General features: G+C 40.7%; 1 protein-coding gene across 2 annotated transcripts in view; it reads right to left on the bottom strand.

Annotated features, from left to right (window-relative positions):
* Nucleotides 1-16,930, bottom strand: part of FAR2 (fatty acyl-CoA reductase 2) — a 149,824-nt gene that overhangs the window by 18,065 nt on the left and 114,829 nt on the right. For both annotated transcript variants that reach the window (XM_037390225.1, XM_037390226.1), the window contains exons 5-8: nucleotides 11,112-11,289; nucleotides 9,698-9,742; nucleotides 4,096-4,214; nucleotides 1,258-1,325 (exon numbers count right to left, since the gene is read on the bottom strand). In XM_037390225.1, coding sequence (XP_037246122.1) covers nucleotides 1,258-1,325; nucleotides 4,096-4,214; nucleotides 9,698-9,742; nucleotides 11,112-11,289 — 410 coding nt within the window. The remainder of the gene's footprint in view (nucleotides 1-1,257; nucleotides 1,326-4,095; nucleotides 4,215-9,697; nucleotides 9,743-11,111; nucleotides 11,290-16,930) is intronic.

Below are 16,930 nucleotides of genomic sequence, written 5' to 3'. Positions count from 1 at the left end.
ATGCAAGCTGCTGCTGCACCCGGGTGATTTCATTGCTAAATCCACTGCTATAAGCGAAGTAACAGAATAAAATCAATTACAATGCATTAATACATTGCTGTTTCCATCAGTAAAGTTACATTGAAAACAAGTTAAGAAAGGCAGACCTCAGGTAGTAGTACTACGGTGGCTGTTGCCTGAAGTAGCAGCCTGTGAAGAGCTTTGCATTTACTCCTGTGAAAAAGCCACAGAAGATCTGTGACTAAACACAACATTATCTCTCCCACCAAAAAAAAGCCAGGAACTTGGTGTGACGTTCTCACTGCTCAGCCGATTGCTGAAACGTCTTCCCTGCTCGATCACTGATCAATATCATGGTTAGGACATTAATAGGATTTTCAGACAAGCTTTGTTCTGAACATGCAGTTATGGTCTGATTCTCTACTGACTTACAGTTTGCCTACTTAAATAATGCAAAGACAAATGTAAAGCAAAGGCTGTTTAGAAGTTAGAAGTCCATGCACGCACTGACTGTATGCAGTATTTTACAGTATACACCTGAGCAGAGTTCTGCTGCTTGGCTTCAGCATCAGTTTTCCACTGTAAAGGTGTCAGGATTTGTCTCCTTTTCTTTCACCTCTGCCTTGCCTCAGAAGCACATCCACTTGAAGAAAAGTCAGCCACAAAAATAATTTGAATTCTTCCACTGATAAAATTCATGATCAAAAGGGAAACTGTTCTTGAAGCGCACCCGTCATTTCAAGGTTTGCCTTCTCAAGTCTACACCAATTATTTCTGTTCAGAATTTTCTGCACAGAAAGAGGAAGAAATGCTACTTTGCTTCCATAATATACTAGTTTTGATTTACTATCAAGGTTCTCCAAGTGATTTCAAAGCACAAAAACAACCTCAAACCCAGCAACCCCAGCAGCCAGAAAAGGAAGATGTTGTGTTAGGGCTACACAGAGCATCTTCTCATAGAATTAAGGGGCTGGTTCTCCATTCCTTTTCCCACCAGCGCAACACCTCAGTGCAGCACTTTGCTGGGTTGTTCTGTGATTACGCCCACAACGAAAAGCGAATCGATGCTTTCCTGCGCTGAACGCCCAGCACCAGGAACTTTGCCCACAGGACCTCACTGACTGCAGCTGGGTCTCCCACATGCAGTTTGAATGGCAGATGCTGAATGCCACCTAAATATAGGAAACCACCACTTCAAAGCCTGGCTGGGGAATGCTATTGACGTTTGACACGTTCTAGATTTAAATTAGAACTTACCCATTTCTCCCCAGAAGAAAGGGTTGATTCCGCCTGTTGTGCAGTTGTACACCAACAGGTTTTTTGGTCTGGAAAAGAGAAATTATTATTATTATTATAAGGTTTGAAGAAAAGCACCGAAAGCTTTATTAATGGAGCATGAAATCTAACAGCCCAAGAAACAGTAACATCAGCTTATTTAAAAAAATGCAGAAAAGTGCATTTTTCATAAATATGAAAATACAGTATAAACCACAATTTTTTTATACCATTTTTATACCATTCAGTCAGATTCTGGAAAGCGTATGTGATTTGAGAAAAATCATATATCACTTATAAAAAATAAAAATAATAAGGAAAGCATACATACTGACACATTTCTGGGTTTTTTAAAAATAGTTTATCTGAATATATTGTAAATAACAGGCCCAAGGCAACCTCAGGGACACACTGTGTATTTTACAGTCATTTACTTAAAGGATATGATTTGTGCTACTTTCAAACTCCATTTGTTAGGGTGGTGATTACGAATCCATTTCAACAAAATTCTCATTTTAATACCAAATAAAGTTTGATGTTATTTGGGTGTGGAACTTAACGTAGATCATACTGCTTTTCATTTCTTCCTTTGATATAAGGCAAGAATTAGTCAAACAGCTTTTTCGATCCCAGCCTGCCTTGCCAAGGGTGCAAGTGATGCCATCAGCACAGCATTTTTCTTACAGTACATCTGGAGCCATCTGCCAAAATGCTAAAAGAAGTGAGATCTGGCCTTGAACAGGGGCTGGCAGCGTGGCTGGAGGATACAGCACCTCAGTGCTTCTAGGGTGCACGTGGTGCTCAGAGCCGGAGCCACCGGAGGAGGCTGCCCATGAGGAACCTCTCTTTTACAAACTCCTGTGACTGAAGAGACTGGGAGACAGAACCCCTAAACCTGCGACAGAAAATCTCACACAGCAAAACTTGAAAATGGCATTTGGATAGTGAACAGTTTTAATGGTGCTTTTTGTAATAATGCTTTGAATTCATGGCATTTGGCTGTATACTGTCATTATTACTAATTCCTAGCAGACTTCTAGGGATGGTTAGGACTGAAAGACATGTGTCAAGCTCCGAATCCATGATCTCCTGTAACCGAATTGCTGAGTGCAAGTCTGATAGAGTGTTGAACATAGAAACGCCCAGTAGTGCTTAATGTGGGAAACTGCGTTATACAGATCAATACAGCAACTCACTACAGACTAAATCTGCAATATGTACCCATACCAAAATCTCACGTAGTGCTGAGCTACGCCCATGGCCTGATGGAAAACGCACTGATGTGAAAGTGCAGGCTTCCACTTACTCCATGGGTCAGGCCCATTAAACACCAAGGAAGAGGATTTCTCTGTTTTCCCAGCTTCTAGTGAAGAGTCTCTCCTTGTTGGTTTTTTTTTTTTTTTCCCATTCTCCACCTTCCAGCTGAGTTGATGGCCTTGGTAGTGTAGGGGTTTGTACAGCTTCTATTTCTATGCTATGTAATGAAAATTGCAGCTCTCTGCTAAGTTTTAGAATCTAATTTCTGTGGGTAATGTCAGCTGCCCTGAAGGACACTGACTTTCTTATTAGATGATTTGAAAAAAAATAATCATAAACCACACATGCTGTTCTTCAGGACAGCACCTAAACCCAAAATTCTCTCAGAGAAATCAAATTTACAGAAGGCTCAGGCTCTTGATTTTTGTATACAGATTGCTGATCTTGGGGTTGTGCCCAGCTACACAAAGCTTTAAATCAAGATCCTCAGTTGCTCCTTTAGCCTAATAATTATTTGTGTGGGAACCAGACTAAAACTATGTATCTTTTGCCAATGAAAAGTTAGAAAACATGGCCCTTCTCCCACCACGGCCAGAGCTGGGAATTCTACCTGTGGGCTGATATACTGCTCATCAACATGTGCTCTTCTCCTTTTCCAGCTTTATGGACAGGCCATAGCCCTCTTCATCTGGAGGCTCTCAGAGGTGTGTGGGTAAGGGGAAGCTGTATCTATTTTTCCCAGCCTGTGCTGCTGTGTCTGATGCTGATGGAGGGGGAGAAAAAGATGAGAAAAATAAATCTGAAGAGCTGGCGAGCTGCCTTTTAAGAATCCCTGTATTTAGGGTACTGTACACAGCTCTTCCCTACTCTCAGCTCAGAGGGCTTATTCTGTCTTTTCCATGTAAAATATTTCTGCCTTTTATTTGCCTGGTATTGATTTCTCAGAATGACATACACCTCCAGAATAATTCATGTGGATTACACTCTACCACTTCCTACCTAACGATTAAAGATCAGAGCTAGAGGTTCACAGGGAAAGATCTTAAATCCTTAATGTCACTTATACATACCCTTCTCCACAATGCAAAGAATAGGTTTTAGATCCTCTCCCCATCATATGAGCCCATAATATATTTATATTGTGCAGCATTTTCCAAGGAACACAGGCAGAGCATTTTCACCAGGAAAACTCTGGAAGACACTGGAAAAATGACTTAATGCAGCTGCCTGAGAAAGGAGGCCTGAAAAGTAGCTGCTGCAAAGCCACAGTAAAGTTCTTGTCCTTCAGAAAAGTCACTTCTGAGAGACAGACTTGTCAGCTGAGCCTATGTTGTACTGAGAAACAGATCTCACCTGCAGCTTTGGAGATTTCCTAACTCTAAACCCCTGCCTTTATTGCTTCTGCTGTGCTCTTAGCCCTTGCCGACATGGAGGAGGAAACCTGAACCAGAAAACAGATCAGCCAGGCTCTTGCACAGGTTTTCCATTAGCTTCTGGTTCCCTTTCAAGTCCTGGTGCAGGCAGGAAATGCCCAAGCCCCGCAAAACAGGAGCAGCTGCCCACCTGTGCACGGCAGTGTACCACCCGGCCGCAAGGGTGAGGTTGATGGCGACGTCTACTGGAATCATATCGGCCACCGCTTCGTTGTTGGCGATGACAGTCCGCAGAATCCCTTTGCCTGCCTGTGGGACAAAGGAAAACGGTCACTAACGTAAGGCCATAGTGAGATTTGATCGGCTTGGACTGAGGACAGACCATCACATTAGCAGTTTTCAGGCTGGCACCTGCTGCAGAAGATTATTTGGGTTCTGTGAAAACAAAGATGGATCTCAGGCAGATCCCACTGTTCTGTGTTTTCAGAGGATGTCTAAAACATGATAACATCTGTGCTGTGTACAAGAAAAGCTGTGACTTATTTAACTCAATATGAAAAAAATACCTTAGGAAAAAATGTATTTGAATTTACTAAAGTAAAATTCCCAGTGATACCTGAAGTTACATTTTTGTAAGTGACACAGGCAGACAGAGGGCTGAGTGTCCCTCAAAGACAGCAGTCACTTTGGAAATGATACCAATAGGCTTTTTGAAAAGTTTACTCCATTTCCTTTGGATGTATTCACACTCTTCTCTTTTACAAAGCTGTGTCTGTTAAGCCCAAAGATACAGTTGAGACACGGCCCCTGCCTTGAAGAGATTGCAACCCAATGACAATCAGGAGATTAATGAGTGAAAATACAGAGTACTGACAACCAAAGAGAAGAGGCAGACAACAACAAAGAATAGAAGATTTTCATTTTGCTTTGGTTGGAAGTACCAAATTTGTCAGGGGATCAGGCTTCCCAAAATATATATATTTAACCTGAATGCTTATCAAGGGTTTTCCTTGATGACCAATTAATCTTTGGAGGTTCCACAGCAGACACACGGCAACAGATGGCAAAAACATGGCAGACTAAATCAGGGAGGACAATTCAATAATACAGAAATGTAGAGGTGAAACAGGGTGAAGGAACTTCACCTAGTGTCAGGTATGAGGGCTGAAGGGAGCAAATAAGAAAAGAAACCTCCAATGGCAGAGTCAAGGTTGCAATCAAGTTACCTAGCACGTGAGAAATAAAATGCAATGATGCTGAGGACCCAGTGGAAAAGCTAGGAGGATACAAGCACTAGTGAAGCAAGGAAGGAAAAACGCTCTTATAATTTAGATCCATGCAAAGCCAGAGGGAAGGACTCAGTGACGGGGCAAAGAATATGCTCTACAGATCCATGAATATTTAAAAGTTAGGGCAAAGGAAATGTTATAGCATTTATTTTCTTACAACCCAAGACTCCCATTTCATGATAAAATAGCTCTCCATCAGTTAAAGACAAAGTTTTACTACAGCAACTGGACAGGAAATGCCTAGTTGTGGAAAAACCCTTGCCTGAAGTCTGGGGAGAAGAAAGATGTGATGGAAAAAGCATTTCAGACTTGATATCAACTTGTAAAGTACACACCACTGTCTACACCATCACTGGGGGATTTTAAGGGACACTGCATCCCCCTGTTTGGGAGGTGTTTATCTGGGGTTTGTTGTTCTGTCTCTCTCCCCCTCTTTTCCCCTTCTTATAATCAGACGGTTTTGTTACACTTCATAGCTTGCAAGTAAGGCAATACCACTTACGACTGATTTAATTTTCATGAGCTAAGACTCCTGAGCAGTCACATCTCATCCTTTTTTGCAGCTGGCAGAAGGATCATAGACTGAGACACAGGCAGCCGTGTAAGCTTCCCCACACAACTCCATCCTCCTCAAACCTATGGCATGCACTTAACTTCTGCTGTCCTAAGCCCAACCACAGTTATGCTTAGACATTTAAACCTTAACTTGCAACAACACTATGATTTTTCTGTTGTTGTTCTGACTGGTGGTTTTTTAAAGAGAAAAAAAAGAAAGTAGAATCAAAGGTGGTAATCAAGCTCAGCCATGAGTTTTCCACTGCTGTGTACACATGCCCACTAGACACCACTGCGTGATAAACTATCACGTGTTCACAGGTACACGAAAGACATTTTTGAGGTCTTCAAAACTATTAAATCTGATGGATGTGCTGCAAACTTGCCTGTATTCAGAGAAGCATGCGATGTTTGTGTACACATGAATGAATTAGAGATTTAATATATTGTGTATTTTAGTAAAGACTTCAGGTTTAAGTGTTTTAAGTTACTTTTTTACATTGGAAATGGTTTGGTACTTAATTACCGGGTAAATATTTCTATTTATGATTGCCGACTTTTTTCTCTTGAGTGAAATAGAAGCTATTGTAGCTAAAGCCTCCAAAATCATTTCCCAGTCTGAGTCTGACATTTCTGGACAGACTCCCAGATGAGGCACTTTGATGTCAGCCACTGTCCGGAACATGAATTACACCACGGTTCTGCCCTACAGCTTCACTGCCTTGCAGGGAGGAAGGTCTTTACATATCATATGGAGCAGCGAGACAAAATGCGTCAATTACAGTCCAGTGAAAATGTAATTAATTTAATTTTGTTCTTAAATCAACAAAGTTTCTCCCTACAGCAGCTGGAGCAACTGTAGGTAAAATAATTATATAATCAAGAACAACCCGAACTCCCATACGACATGAATATTTAAAGGAAATATATCTATTTATGGAATGAAATGATCAGTCAAATATTGTAGTGGTAGCTGAGGAAAAAAAAAAAAAAAAAAGTCTTTGCAAGGTTTGGAGTTTGGATTCTCCCCTGATGATCCCAAAGATCATCTGAACCAAATCTGAATCTGGAGGTTGTTCTCCATATAGGATAATCTTTGGGTAGAAGTTGAAAGTGAGTACTTCGGTATTGGGGGGGACACTATTAAAAAAAAACCAACCAAACCACCAAAACACTTCCCTTTCACTTTTTCCATCCTTAATTAAGGCAAATAAAGCTACTTGACTAATAAATACAGTTTGAAATAACAGCTGGCCATGAGAGCTGGCTGTAATCACACAACTTCCAGGTAATCAAACTAATTTATAACCTGGATTTCAAGGGCTAATTTTCAAACTGCCAAACAGGAATTACTGATTCACCATATACCAATACATTAATTCAAACCATGTGTTGTTTTTTTTTTTTTTTTTTTTTCCCTCAGATGACTGAGCATCTCTTGAGCTCCCTAACAATAAATACTTTTCACTTCCAAAAACCTAGCATCAGTCCAATCAAGCTCAGTAGCATCCAGAGACAGTTCAAGACAAATGCTGTGTCAGCACTGGCAATTCCCCCCTCACTTCTCCACACCACAGGGACTCTGCTCCTGACTCGTGCCAGCCAGCACTGCTGCCTGCAGGGACAGAGAGCTACTGGACACAGACTCTACAAAGTCTCTACACCCTGCACCTATTGTCATTGCTTTTTGTCTTTTTTTTGGTTAAGTCTTGATATAGTTACATATCAAATTGTCGTGTTTCATCACTGGAGAGCTCAGTGCAGGTGACACAAATTTCCTTGTCTCTATTTCTTATATTGAAGAACCTCAGAGCTTCAAACCTGAACCAAAAATACTACCTCTATTTCAAAACTATTCCAGTGCAAGTCAAAGCTTTTACTCAAAAGGGTAGTTATTCACTACAGTGATCCTAGAATTTCAAAATCTTTCCTTTCCACAGAGTTAATCTGGAAATAAAGACACAACCTGGCATCTGCATGTGAAACCTGGTCTTCGTGAAACGGCCGTTAGGTTTGCTGTTGCATTTGGTAAGGTTAGAAATTTTTTGCTTTGAAAAGTAGAAAATATTAGTTACTGGTATGAGTGGCAAAGGATAACTGTATAAAACATGCAAGCTCTAGTGTAAGTTCCTGAAGTGAACACTATTGAAAAAAGACTGAAAAGGGGGCAAAATTTCCCAATACTTAACCATTAGTGTTATATACTTGTTGGCAGATTAAAAGAAAAGAAAAAAGGAGGGGGGAAAAATGCTTTTTAAAAAATTAAAGATTTAATTGGCTTGTTTTTATATGGCTGAAAGCATATGAATTTGGCCTGTGTTTCATAACATACTGGCATATGATACACATATGACAGACAGCAAGCTGCTGTAATTGTTACTGAGGTAATTCACTTCTGGGGAATGAAAAGCAATGCGATGAAACTTTTTTGTATAACATCTTCCTTGCAAATCAATTCTAGACAATTTTTTGTGATGGACATCTTTAGTGCTCAAAAGTAATAAAAAAAATATATCAAAAATCAGAGATACCACTACAAAAATTAGAACCTGTCACATGAAAATCTAAGGAGTGGATCTGCAAAATTAAGGAACTGCAAAAACTTTCTTTATCGTGATGATGACAAGACATCATGAAAGAACACAGAAAACAGCACAAGATGCAGGGAGTAGAGCAGAGAGGCGGTACAAGCTTTATAAGCAGTCAGCAATGAGTAAGAGGTTGATAATTATTTTAAAGAAGCTGTGACATGAAGAGAAGCTAATAACACGTTGTGAACACAAGTGATGTGTTTGGGGGCTCTTGAATCTCTCCGAAACATTTAACTATGGTTTCAGGTAAAAGCATTAGCTGGGATATACCCACTACTTTCACTGGTCCTGTGGATTCCAGAAGTAACTGTAATAGTTACTGTTTAAGCTCTACTTCATGTATAAATGAGCTTTTCTAACAAGATGATATTTGGGTTTTATTCTCTTCTCCTAGGATTGTAGACTACTAATCCTTTTATACACTGCATCACACCGATTACAATGTAGTTTTTACAAAGTAATCGAGTTGGACGAATGTTACATGAACAAAAATATCTGCCCATAGCTATACAGCAGTAAGCATTGACAGACGGACCTAAGGCAGCAATTTGAGTTCAGAAAAGAAATGTAAGCCAAGAGAAAAAGGTATGCAGCTTTACTGATTTCATTTGTTAAACTGTAATGATTGTTTTCATATTACAGGGAATCTTTTATCAAGTTATTCATTATTTATCTTATGGGTTTGTTAGTCACCATTTTGCACCATAGTTATTTACACAAGTGTTAAGCAAGAATATGGTGAACTATTGATGTAACTGGCAGAGTCTGTATTGATGGTTACGCGCATTATTTAGGTGTACTCTGTACATGCAGAAATCCTGTATATAGCAATGGCAAATGAGACCCAGAATCTTTGTTATTGAGGAGTGGTCACAAACTATAGCAGTGGACTTAGAAACAATACATGTGAAAGGATAAATGAAGCTGCCTCCTATTGACAGTATGGTAATCTGGCCTAGAAAATTAAGTTCTATTATAAGATTCAAGCTTTGACATCAGTGAGTTATCCTAGTTTCAAGAATGCCTCTTTTGCATTTTCTTTGACAATTTGGCCAAATTTATCCAAAACTTTAGGTTTTTTTAGAGTTTTTAGAAACTGCAATTCACATTTAGCGAACCAGCAACATGAATACTCCCTCAGTGTCCTTTTTTGAGTGCAGCATAAACAGACACTCTTCTGGGTCCTACAGGCACATGGATGTATGGTAAGCGTGTGGTATCTTTCTACCAGATTCAGAAAATCACTATGATTCTTTTTTGCATACAATTTCTAAGAGGGGCTGTAGAGTAACTTCAGAGTTGCTATTTTAGTAACGGACTCCACTTTAAGGGGAGCTTAAAAAGTAACTAGACATACCGCAACAAATATTCCACTTGTCCCATTGAAGCTGTCAATCCAACCCTGCAAGAAAGAAGAATGATTACTATTTCTTTCGATGATATATTGCTTACACAGGCTTCGAAATGGTGAAAGGGTTATAACGCTGTGGTGTAGACAAAGAAGCAATGAGACACCAGTTAAGACAGATGCCAGCCTATCTGGGACAGCTGCCAGGAAGCTAACCAGTACCAAGTACCTAATTGATTTTAAATAGTGGAGACATTGTATGATACCTCATTCTGTCTGCAATTACCCGTCAACAACAGAATCTGATTTTGTTTTTAGAAACCACTTCTTTCCTATATGACTTGGCTACAGGAATAAACTCTGGCTTTAAACACTGCAGTGCCTTGGTGCTGTCACACTTGCTGAAAACAGGCAGCGTGTTACATACCCTCCGACATACAACACACAGATGTCACTGAGACTGATTTGGTTACTCCAGCCAAGTTCTAAGGCAAGGAAAAACAACAACCCCCAAAACCACGCCACTTTTGAATCCCATCCTACCTCACATCAGGGAAACTGCCACTTGTGGGAGCTGGAGTTAAGAGCAGTGATGAGCTGTCTGACCTGAAGCAGGTTATGACACCTGACAGAGTTCACTCTGTCTTTCAAAGATGGGGAGCTTGGCCCAGAGCCTTGGCTATATCTCAGCCTGTTTGGCACACTTTGAGCTTGAAAGCCAAGGGTGACTTGATGTTGCCTTTCCAATTTGGCTGCAATGTTAGGGCACACTATTCCTACCAGTATATTTAGCTTAGTGAATTATTTCAGTCCAAAAGTACAGCTGCATTTAATTACTGTGTGGCTGACATTTGTATCTGCAACAGGCCCATACAAGCGTCAATCCAGTGAATCCAATGACTGCCAACATAAGACAGAGATACTAGGTAACTGCACATGACATTATCAAATGCTTTCATGGACCATGTGAAGTCTAGGGTGCTCATCAGGACCTCATTAATAGAATGCCTAAACCACACAAAGACTCAAACCAGAATGCAGCAGGACTACAGCTGACCCTCAGATGTTGTGTTTCCCCAGCTAGCACAGAAAGTCCCCTGTGTGTCTATCTGGGCACGATCCTCTGCGTGTAAGACTGTCAGTTCCAAGTCCAGCATTTTGCACCGTTATTATCCCAGCTCTTGTTACTATTGCTTAAATGTGTTCTTTGCACTTGGAGCCAAGAGTCTTTCCTGAAAATGCTGATAGAGGCTTCCTGTTCTACTCCAGCACTGGTCCACCTCCTCCACACACTCGCCTATGGACTGGAGTACCTGTTTCTCAAGCGGACTCTGCTACAAGCAGGGAGAGATGCCCGACAGTACCGCAGCTCCAGCTGTATCAAAGGGCTCTCAGTAGGGATGTGCTATGTATTCATGCTTACTGGGAAAGGCTCATGCCAGCTAGCTCCCACGATGGATGGCCTGATGATAGCAATGTTCAAGTTTCCTTTCTCTTGCTGAATCAGGTATTCTGACAAGGCTTTGGTGTAGGTGTATGTGTTGGGCCAGTCCCCAAGCAGCTTGGGTGTGATGTCTTGAATGATGGATTCATCCAACCACCTACAGGAAACAAGGAAAATGTCATTATCCGCCGTGCAGAGAGAGAAAAGGCTGAGGCAAAAAGAGACCAGTGAGACAGGAATCCTCACCTGAAACAAAGAATAAGCAAGTCAAAGCCGTTTAAGACAAAGCAGGGAGCAACTGGTTTGGATTTAAAACATCTCTTTGGGAGAAACATTACTTCTGTCTTCAAAGTGCAAAACATGGATGACCTGGTGAGCTTCACGCTATGATGTCCAGATCAACTTCAGGTCTACACAATCTCATGTGCTTTATTTTTCACTACAATCTGTAATATAGCCATGGTCTACAGATTGATGGAGCTTTTCAGCCCAGCACTCTCACTACATAGCACTCATCCTTAGCCAACACAGTCCCTATATACTCCCAAATAGGTTTCAGGAGATTCTTGGTAACCTTGAGTTACTGAGTCGAGTAGGATTACAAAGTTCTCAAATGCTAGAACAATGTACTACAGAGATATTACTCTAGTAGGACTATTTACAGTGTTAAAAGTTCCTTCCAACTGGTTTTCCACAGGCTTGTCCACATAAGAAATTAAGAAACTCAGTGCTGCTGCTTAAAAAAATGCCCAAACAAACCAAAAAGACCTCACTGAGGTGTGTGTGTGGTTTTTTTTTTTTTTTTTATATGTTATTCAAGTATCTAATCCATCAGAAGTAGTTTTGCATATACCTTCTAAAAGGTGGCCCTTACCACCGTGGTGCTGCAGCAAGGGCTCAAAGGCTCTTCCCTGGCACACCACCAAGACTTTGCCGGTCCTGCCAGCACTTGGGTCTAAAGGACAGGAACTGGCTGTACTGCCAGAGCACTTGCACGCTGCTGCCAATCCCCAACAGGCTTTCAGCAGTCTGGTGTTACACCGCAGAACCAAAGATTAACTCCTCTAATCCAATTTGTAATTAAGTCAATGGATTTATAGCCCAGACTGCATGGGTGCACTCTTCCCAGGGGCATCATAAGGATACTGCTTCCTGCGGATCCTTGCTTCACCCCTCCGTATCTTGAATTTCAGAAACAGGTGGAGGTCAAAGGGAGAGGAATAAGGTGGAGACTGTCACACCTGAAGAATTAATTTATCATATTGACTTAAATGTGCAAACACCTGATGGCTCAGGTGGCACACTGCTTTTCAGGTGACTCTCCTTAGATACAGATGGAAGCATTTCAGGAAAACTGTTGTATGAGAAAATATTGATTCACTGAAACTGCAAAACAGTTTGCAGAGGAGGGTTAAAATCAGTCAGTCAGTTTTAGAATGAGTTAAAAGGCATCTGACAGTTTTTAGTATATAGATTTTTACATATATATATATATAAGCGCCTTATAGAGGCACAAATACTTTCCTTTGCAACCCTAGTCCCATGCTTTAGAAATAAGGCAGAAAAATTATTTAAGCATAAAATATGAAGTAGAATTATGCAGAGGCTACAAGCATAATTCTACAATACACAATATTGACTTAATTTACAAAGTCCATTTAGGCAGCCATTGAACCCAGCTTCCTCAGGGTCTCAGCTAAATTGCCATTGTTTGAATCTGTCGTGTAATTAATTACCAGCCTACCAAAAGAAGATGTCTGTTTCTGCAGAGCCTGGAGGAAGACTAGGTTCATCTGGGAACTCAGATTAAGCTGCATGCAAGTATTTTTTCCCTTCTCTTTCTTTGTGTGTTAACTTTTATTGGAATAATAGGGGCTTACAGGTTAGCATTCTCACAAAGCAAAGACAGGGGCAGAAGTACAAGAGGAAGCAATTTCTCCTTGCCCTCATCCTCCCAGACAGGCCTCTGCATCACTTTAAGTGATCATCAAGAGGACCATACTCCTGCATATCTTAAGGGTACCATCCTACGTGGTGATCGGATCCACCAGCATTACAATCACAGCAGCAGAGCTGACAGTTCAGCGAGGCAGACCGCTCCTGCTCCTCTGTGACCTACTTTGAAGATTTTAAAATGCCAAATCACAAAGCTACTGCTTTTGCTCACTGCTGCAACTGCCCCATAGAAACAAGAGACACAATTAGTAACCTCTTCTTTCACCACATATATGCACCAAATTACTCTGCCATAGGAAAACATAATTTCCTTTGTTAATCACTTTGTATTAATAAAACAGTCTCTTGTAAGTGGTGATTGATCTACATTTTCTGCAATAACAAAACCAGTTCTGCTTCAGCCCACACTTCACTGTGTGCTGTGCTCCTTACCTCAGCACACCCTTCAAAGCTGATTTCCCTCAGCTTTAGATTAAGGCAAACCTTGCTTGATGTGGCAGATTATATGTTTCCTCTATTGGCCCGCCAGCACTTAGAAGTGTGACTTTTGGTTTACGCAGATTAAGCCTAAGGCTTTACTTGCAGGTTAAATATCAAAATACTGGAAAGCAGAAATATAATAGGGCAATAAGAACAGGAAAAGAAACAGCTGGGAGTCCTGCTTGGGATTTCAACTGGATAAAGAATCATAAGCATATTTCAAGTGCATGGCCAAAAGCATCATTAAACACATCTGTTACTGCATCCAGTTGTGTGACCAAGCCTCTTAATGCACTTGCAGAAGAGCGCTTTAAAACAAGGGATGTTTGTGAAATGAATCTTTCACAGCTGGCTGACATAAAACATGACCTGTATTTCTTCCCCCTTTTTGAAGAGAGTTTGTATTTCCGTGTCTGCTTTTTTCCTCCTCCCCTTTTTGAAGGTAAAATTCTGGTATCTGTTAATCTCCTTTCTCTGAAACCTTCTGTACCCAGATACCCACATATTACTTCTTCAGCTTACATGGTGAATAATAAAAGGTGCATCTCCCATCTTCTCCCAATTGCTTTGTCTTCTTTTTCTCTTCCTCCAAGTAATCCCCTGCCTTTCATTACCTCTCACTATCCCATTCTGCCTGTATCATGTCATCCCATCCCAAGGACCTTCCCAATCTTGCTCCTTCATATGCTCTGCAACCCCACACAGCTGTTTCATATATTGCCTTTGATTTGCAGATCACCTTCCAAATCAGTGATCCTGGAGACAAGTGATTTTCAACAAGGCCCACCTGATTTCAATGCCTGGGAAAGCAGTGGTTGCCTTTGCTGTGAGCAAATATAATGCTACCTGCAACCACAGTAAAGAAACACAGACCATCCTAGGTGAGGGTATGCTGTGATTTCTATGTTATTGACAGTACTGGGAGGTGGTGAATTTTTGGAGTATGGGACATAGAACAAGCAGCAAAACAAATTGAAATAACTGGTCAAAAAAAAAAAGCAAGAAAACCCATCTCTAATGTGGGTAAGAAAAACCAACCAAATATACCACCAAGATAAACACATCTGAAAGCCCATCCTCTGTCACTCAACCTTTCTTTCAAACATTCTCTCTGCTGCACATGCAAGCTATGATAAATAAATTTCTAGTGTCTTATACAAAAGCAGCTGGAGTAGCAACCTTTGGGGTAGCCAGGCACTACTGCACATTTCTGATTGGCATTCAGTTCTTCCCTGGAGTCTATTTTTATTGGAGTCATCAACCCTAATTGTTGTCAAAGTTGCAAGCAATGGTAAGCTTTTTGGGGCAGTGAAATGTAATATTGATAGTGATGAACTCCAAAGGACATTGTAAAACTGAATCAGTGGGCAAAAAGGTGGCAGGTCAGAGTCACTGTAAATAAAGATGTGGTAATGCATTTAGGGAAAAGCAGTCTAAAGTGGTTTTAGAGGTTGCTAAACTCAGAACTGGCAGTTGCAGCTCAGCAAGAGCTCTTGGAAGCACGGCTGACAGCTCTATGAAATCTCCAAGTCAATGAGCAGCAGCAGACAAAAAAAAGTCAATGAAATGTTGGACATAATCAGATACTGAGAACAAGACCAATGGTGTCATTTGAAGCTGTTTAAATAAAACTTTGAGTGACCACACCTTGCGTACTGCATGCAGTTCTGTCTGGCCCCTGCACCTCAGGGAATAAATGGAGTTAAAAAAAGGCAGGGAGGAAGGGCAACTAAAATCAAGCAGACAGATATGTTGGCATATGAGAAGATATTAAAAAGGCTGACACTCTTCAGTCTCCAGAAGAGAAGGTCCAGGGTGAATGCAATACAAACTTACAGAACCGGAGAGGCAGAGAATAGGGCAAATCCTGCAGATACTGCAATGCTAGAACTATGGAACATGCTATGAAATTGCTAGCACGACAGTTTGAAACAGGGAAAAGAAAGCTTGTCTTTACACGGCAGTTAGTAACCTTCTGGAACCTGCTGCCACAGGCAGTCGCAGGGGCACAGGACTAGAAAGTTCAAAAAGAATTGAACAAAGTAGTGGATTAAAAAAGAGATCAGAAAAGAATAGGACCTAACACCCCTCAATACAACAGTTCTGGTTTCTGGGAGGCTACAAGGGAAACGGATTGCAAAAAGTATCCAGCCTGGTGTACTTACTCAGAACAGCATCTCCCAGTGCCACTGCTGAGGGCAAAATACTGGGCCAGACAGTCCACTGCTCTAATGCACTATGGCATTTCTTATGTTTTTATCATGCTCCACTTGCTGAACAAATGATAAATGATAGATCACTACTAGCTGGAAGTAAACATATCCAAGAATATGGGCTACTGGAGAAATTCAAATTTATACTAAACTTTCTGGAGTAGCACTCAGTGAAATTATTCCTTTAAACAAATATTTTTTTGAAATACAAACCCAGTGATTCTCCAAAGGGACATTAATTAATCTCATCTCTTATTACCCTATATCAAGGAGAAGAAGAGATTTTAATCAGATCTTTGGGTTACTAGTTCACAGGTCAGTTGCTTATATCACACAAGAGAAATACCACTAGAAAATAAATGAAAACACAGTTACAGCTGTGGGAAAATTCATCTAAGGAGAAGGTTTCCCGGGGCCTTTATCAGCAGATTTTGTTATTTTTTCTAATTAGTCTTAAGTAAATTCTGTTAAACCAAGCTTTTTTGTTGTTCCTTCAGAGTCCTGGATTCCTCCCACTGAAGTCTCTAAACCAGCCTGATTTTGACTCATTTCTGTTTAATATCACAGGACTGTTCAAATAAGGGGAAACAATGTTGGGAAGCTGAAGAGATAAAGAAACAAATATAAGATATATGAAAAATTTCATTTCTTACTAAGGTAGCAAGCAACAGAGCCGAGTCTTACAGAAAGCAGCGACACAGCATTCACTCCTCATAGTAAATACACTAGCGCATAACTTAGTGCTGGACTTTCATGAAATCACAGTCCTTTTAAAAATGGTGTGTGAAAAAATTTAGAGGTAGCTGAAATCACAGGGTTATTAAATGTGGTTTATGCTATTGCCCAATACCTTTGCATTTGGAAAAAAGCTCAACCAAATGTTTACAAAGCAGCAGTTGACTGCAGCAGCTCTCTGGATACAAAGGCTCCAGAGCAGAGTCTATTTCTTCTGTTTTCATAAAGACCCAGTAAAGCTTGTTTCAAGACAAAATCCAGAAAGGACAGACTTACTGGATGACACTCCGTGGACAGTACCCCTCAAACCCACTCTGAATGAAAGCTCTCTCTTCCCTTGGTCTCACTCTCATGGACAGCATTTCTTGCTGGCATGGGTGTGTGTGGGCAAGATCATACAGCAGTAACAGCAAC

The sequence above is a fragment of the Falco rusticolus genome, chromosome 5 (assembly GCF_015220075.1).
Source record: "Falco rusticolus isolate bFalRus1 chromosome 5, bFalRus1.pri, whole genome shotgun sequence".
NCBI lineage: Eukaryota > Metazoa > Chordata > Aves > Falconiformes > Falconidae > Falco > Falco rusticolus.
The sequence above is the reverse complement of the archived record's forward strand: the minus strand, read 5'-3'. Positions and strand labels throughout refer to the sequence as shown.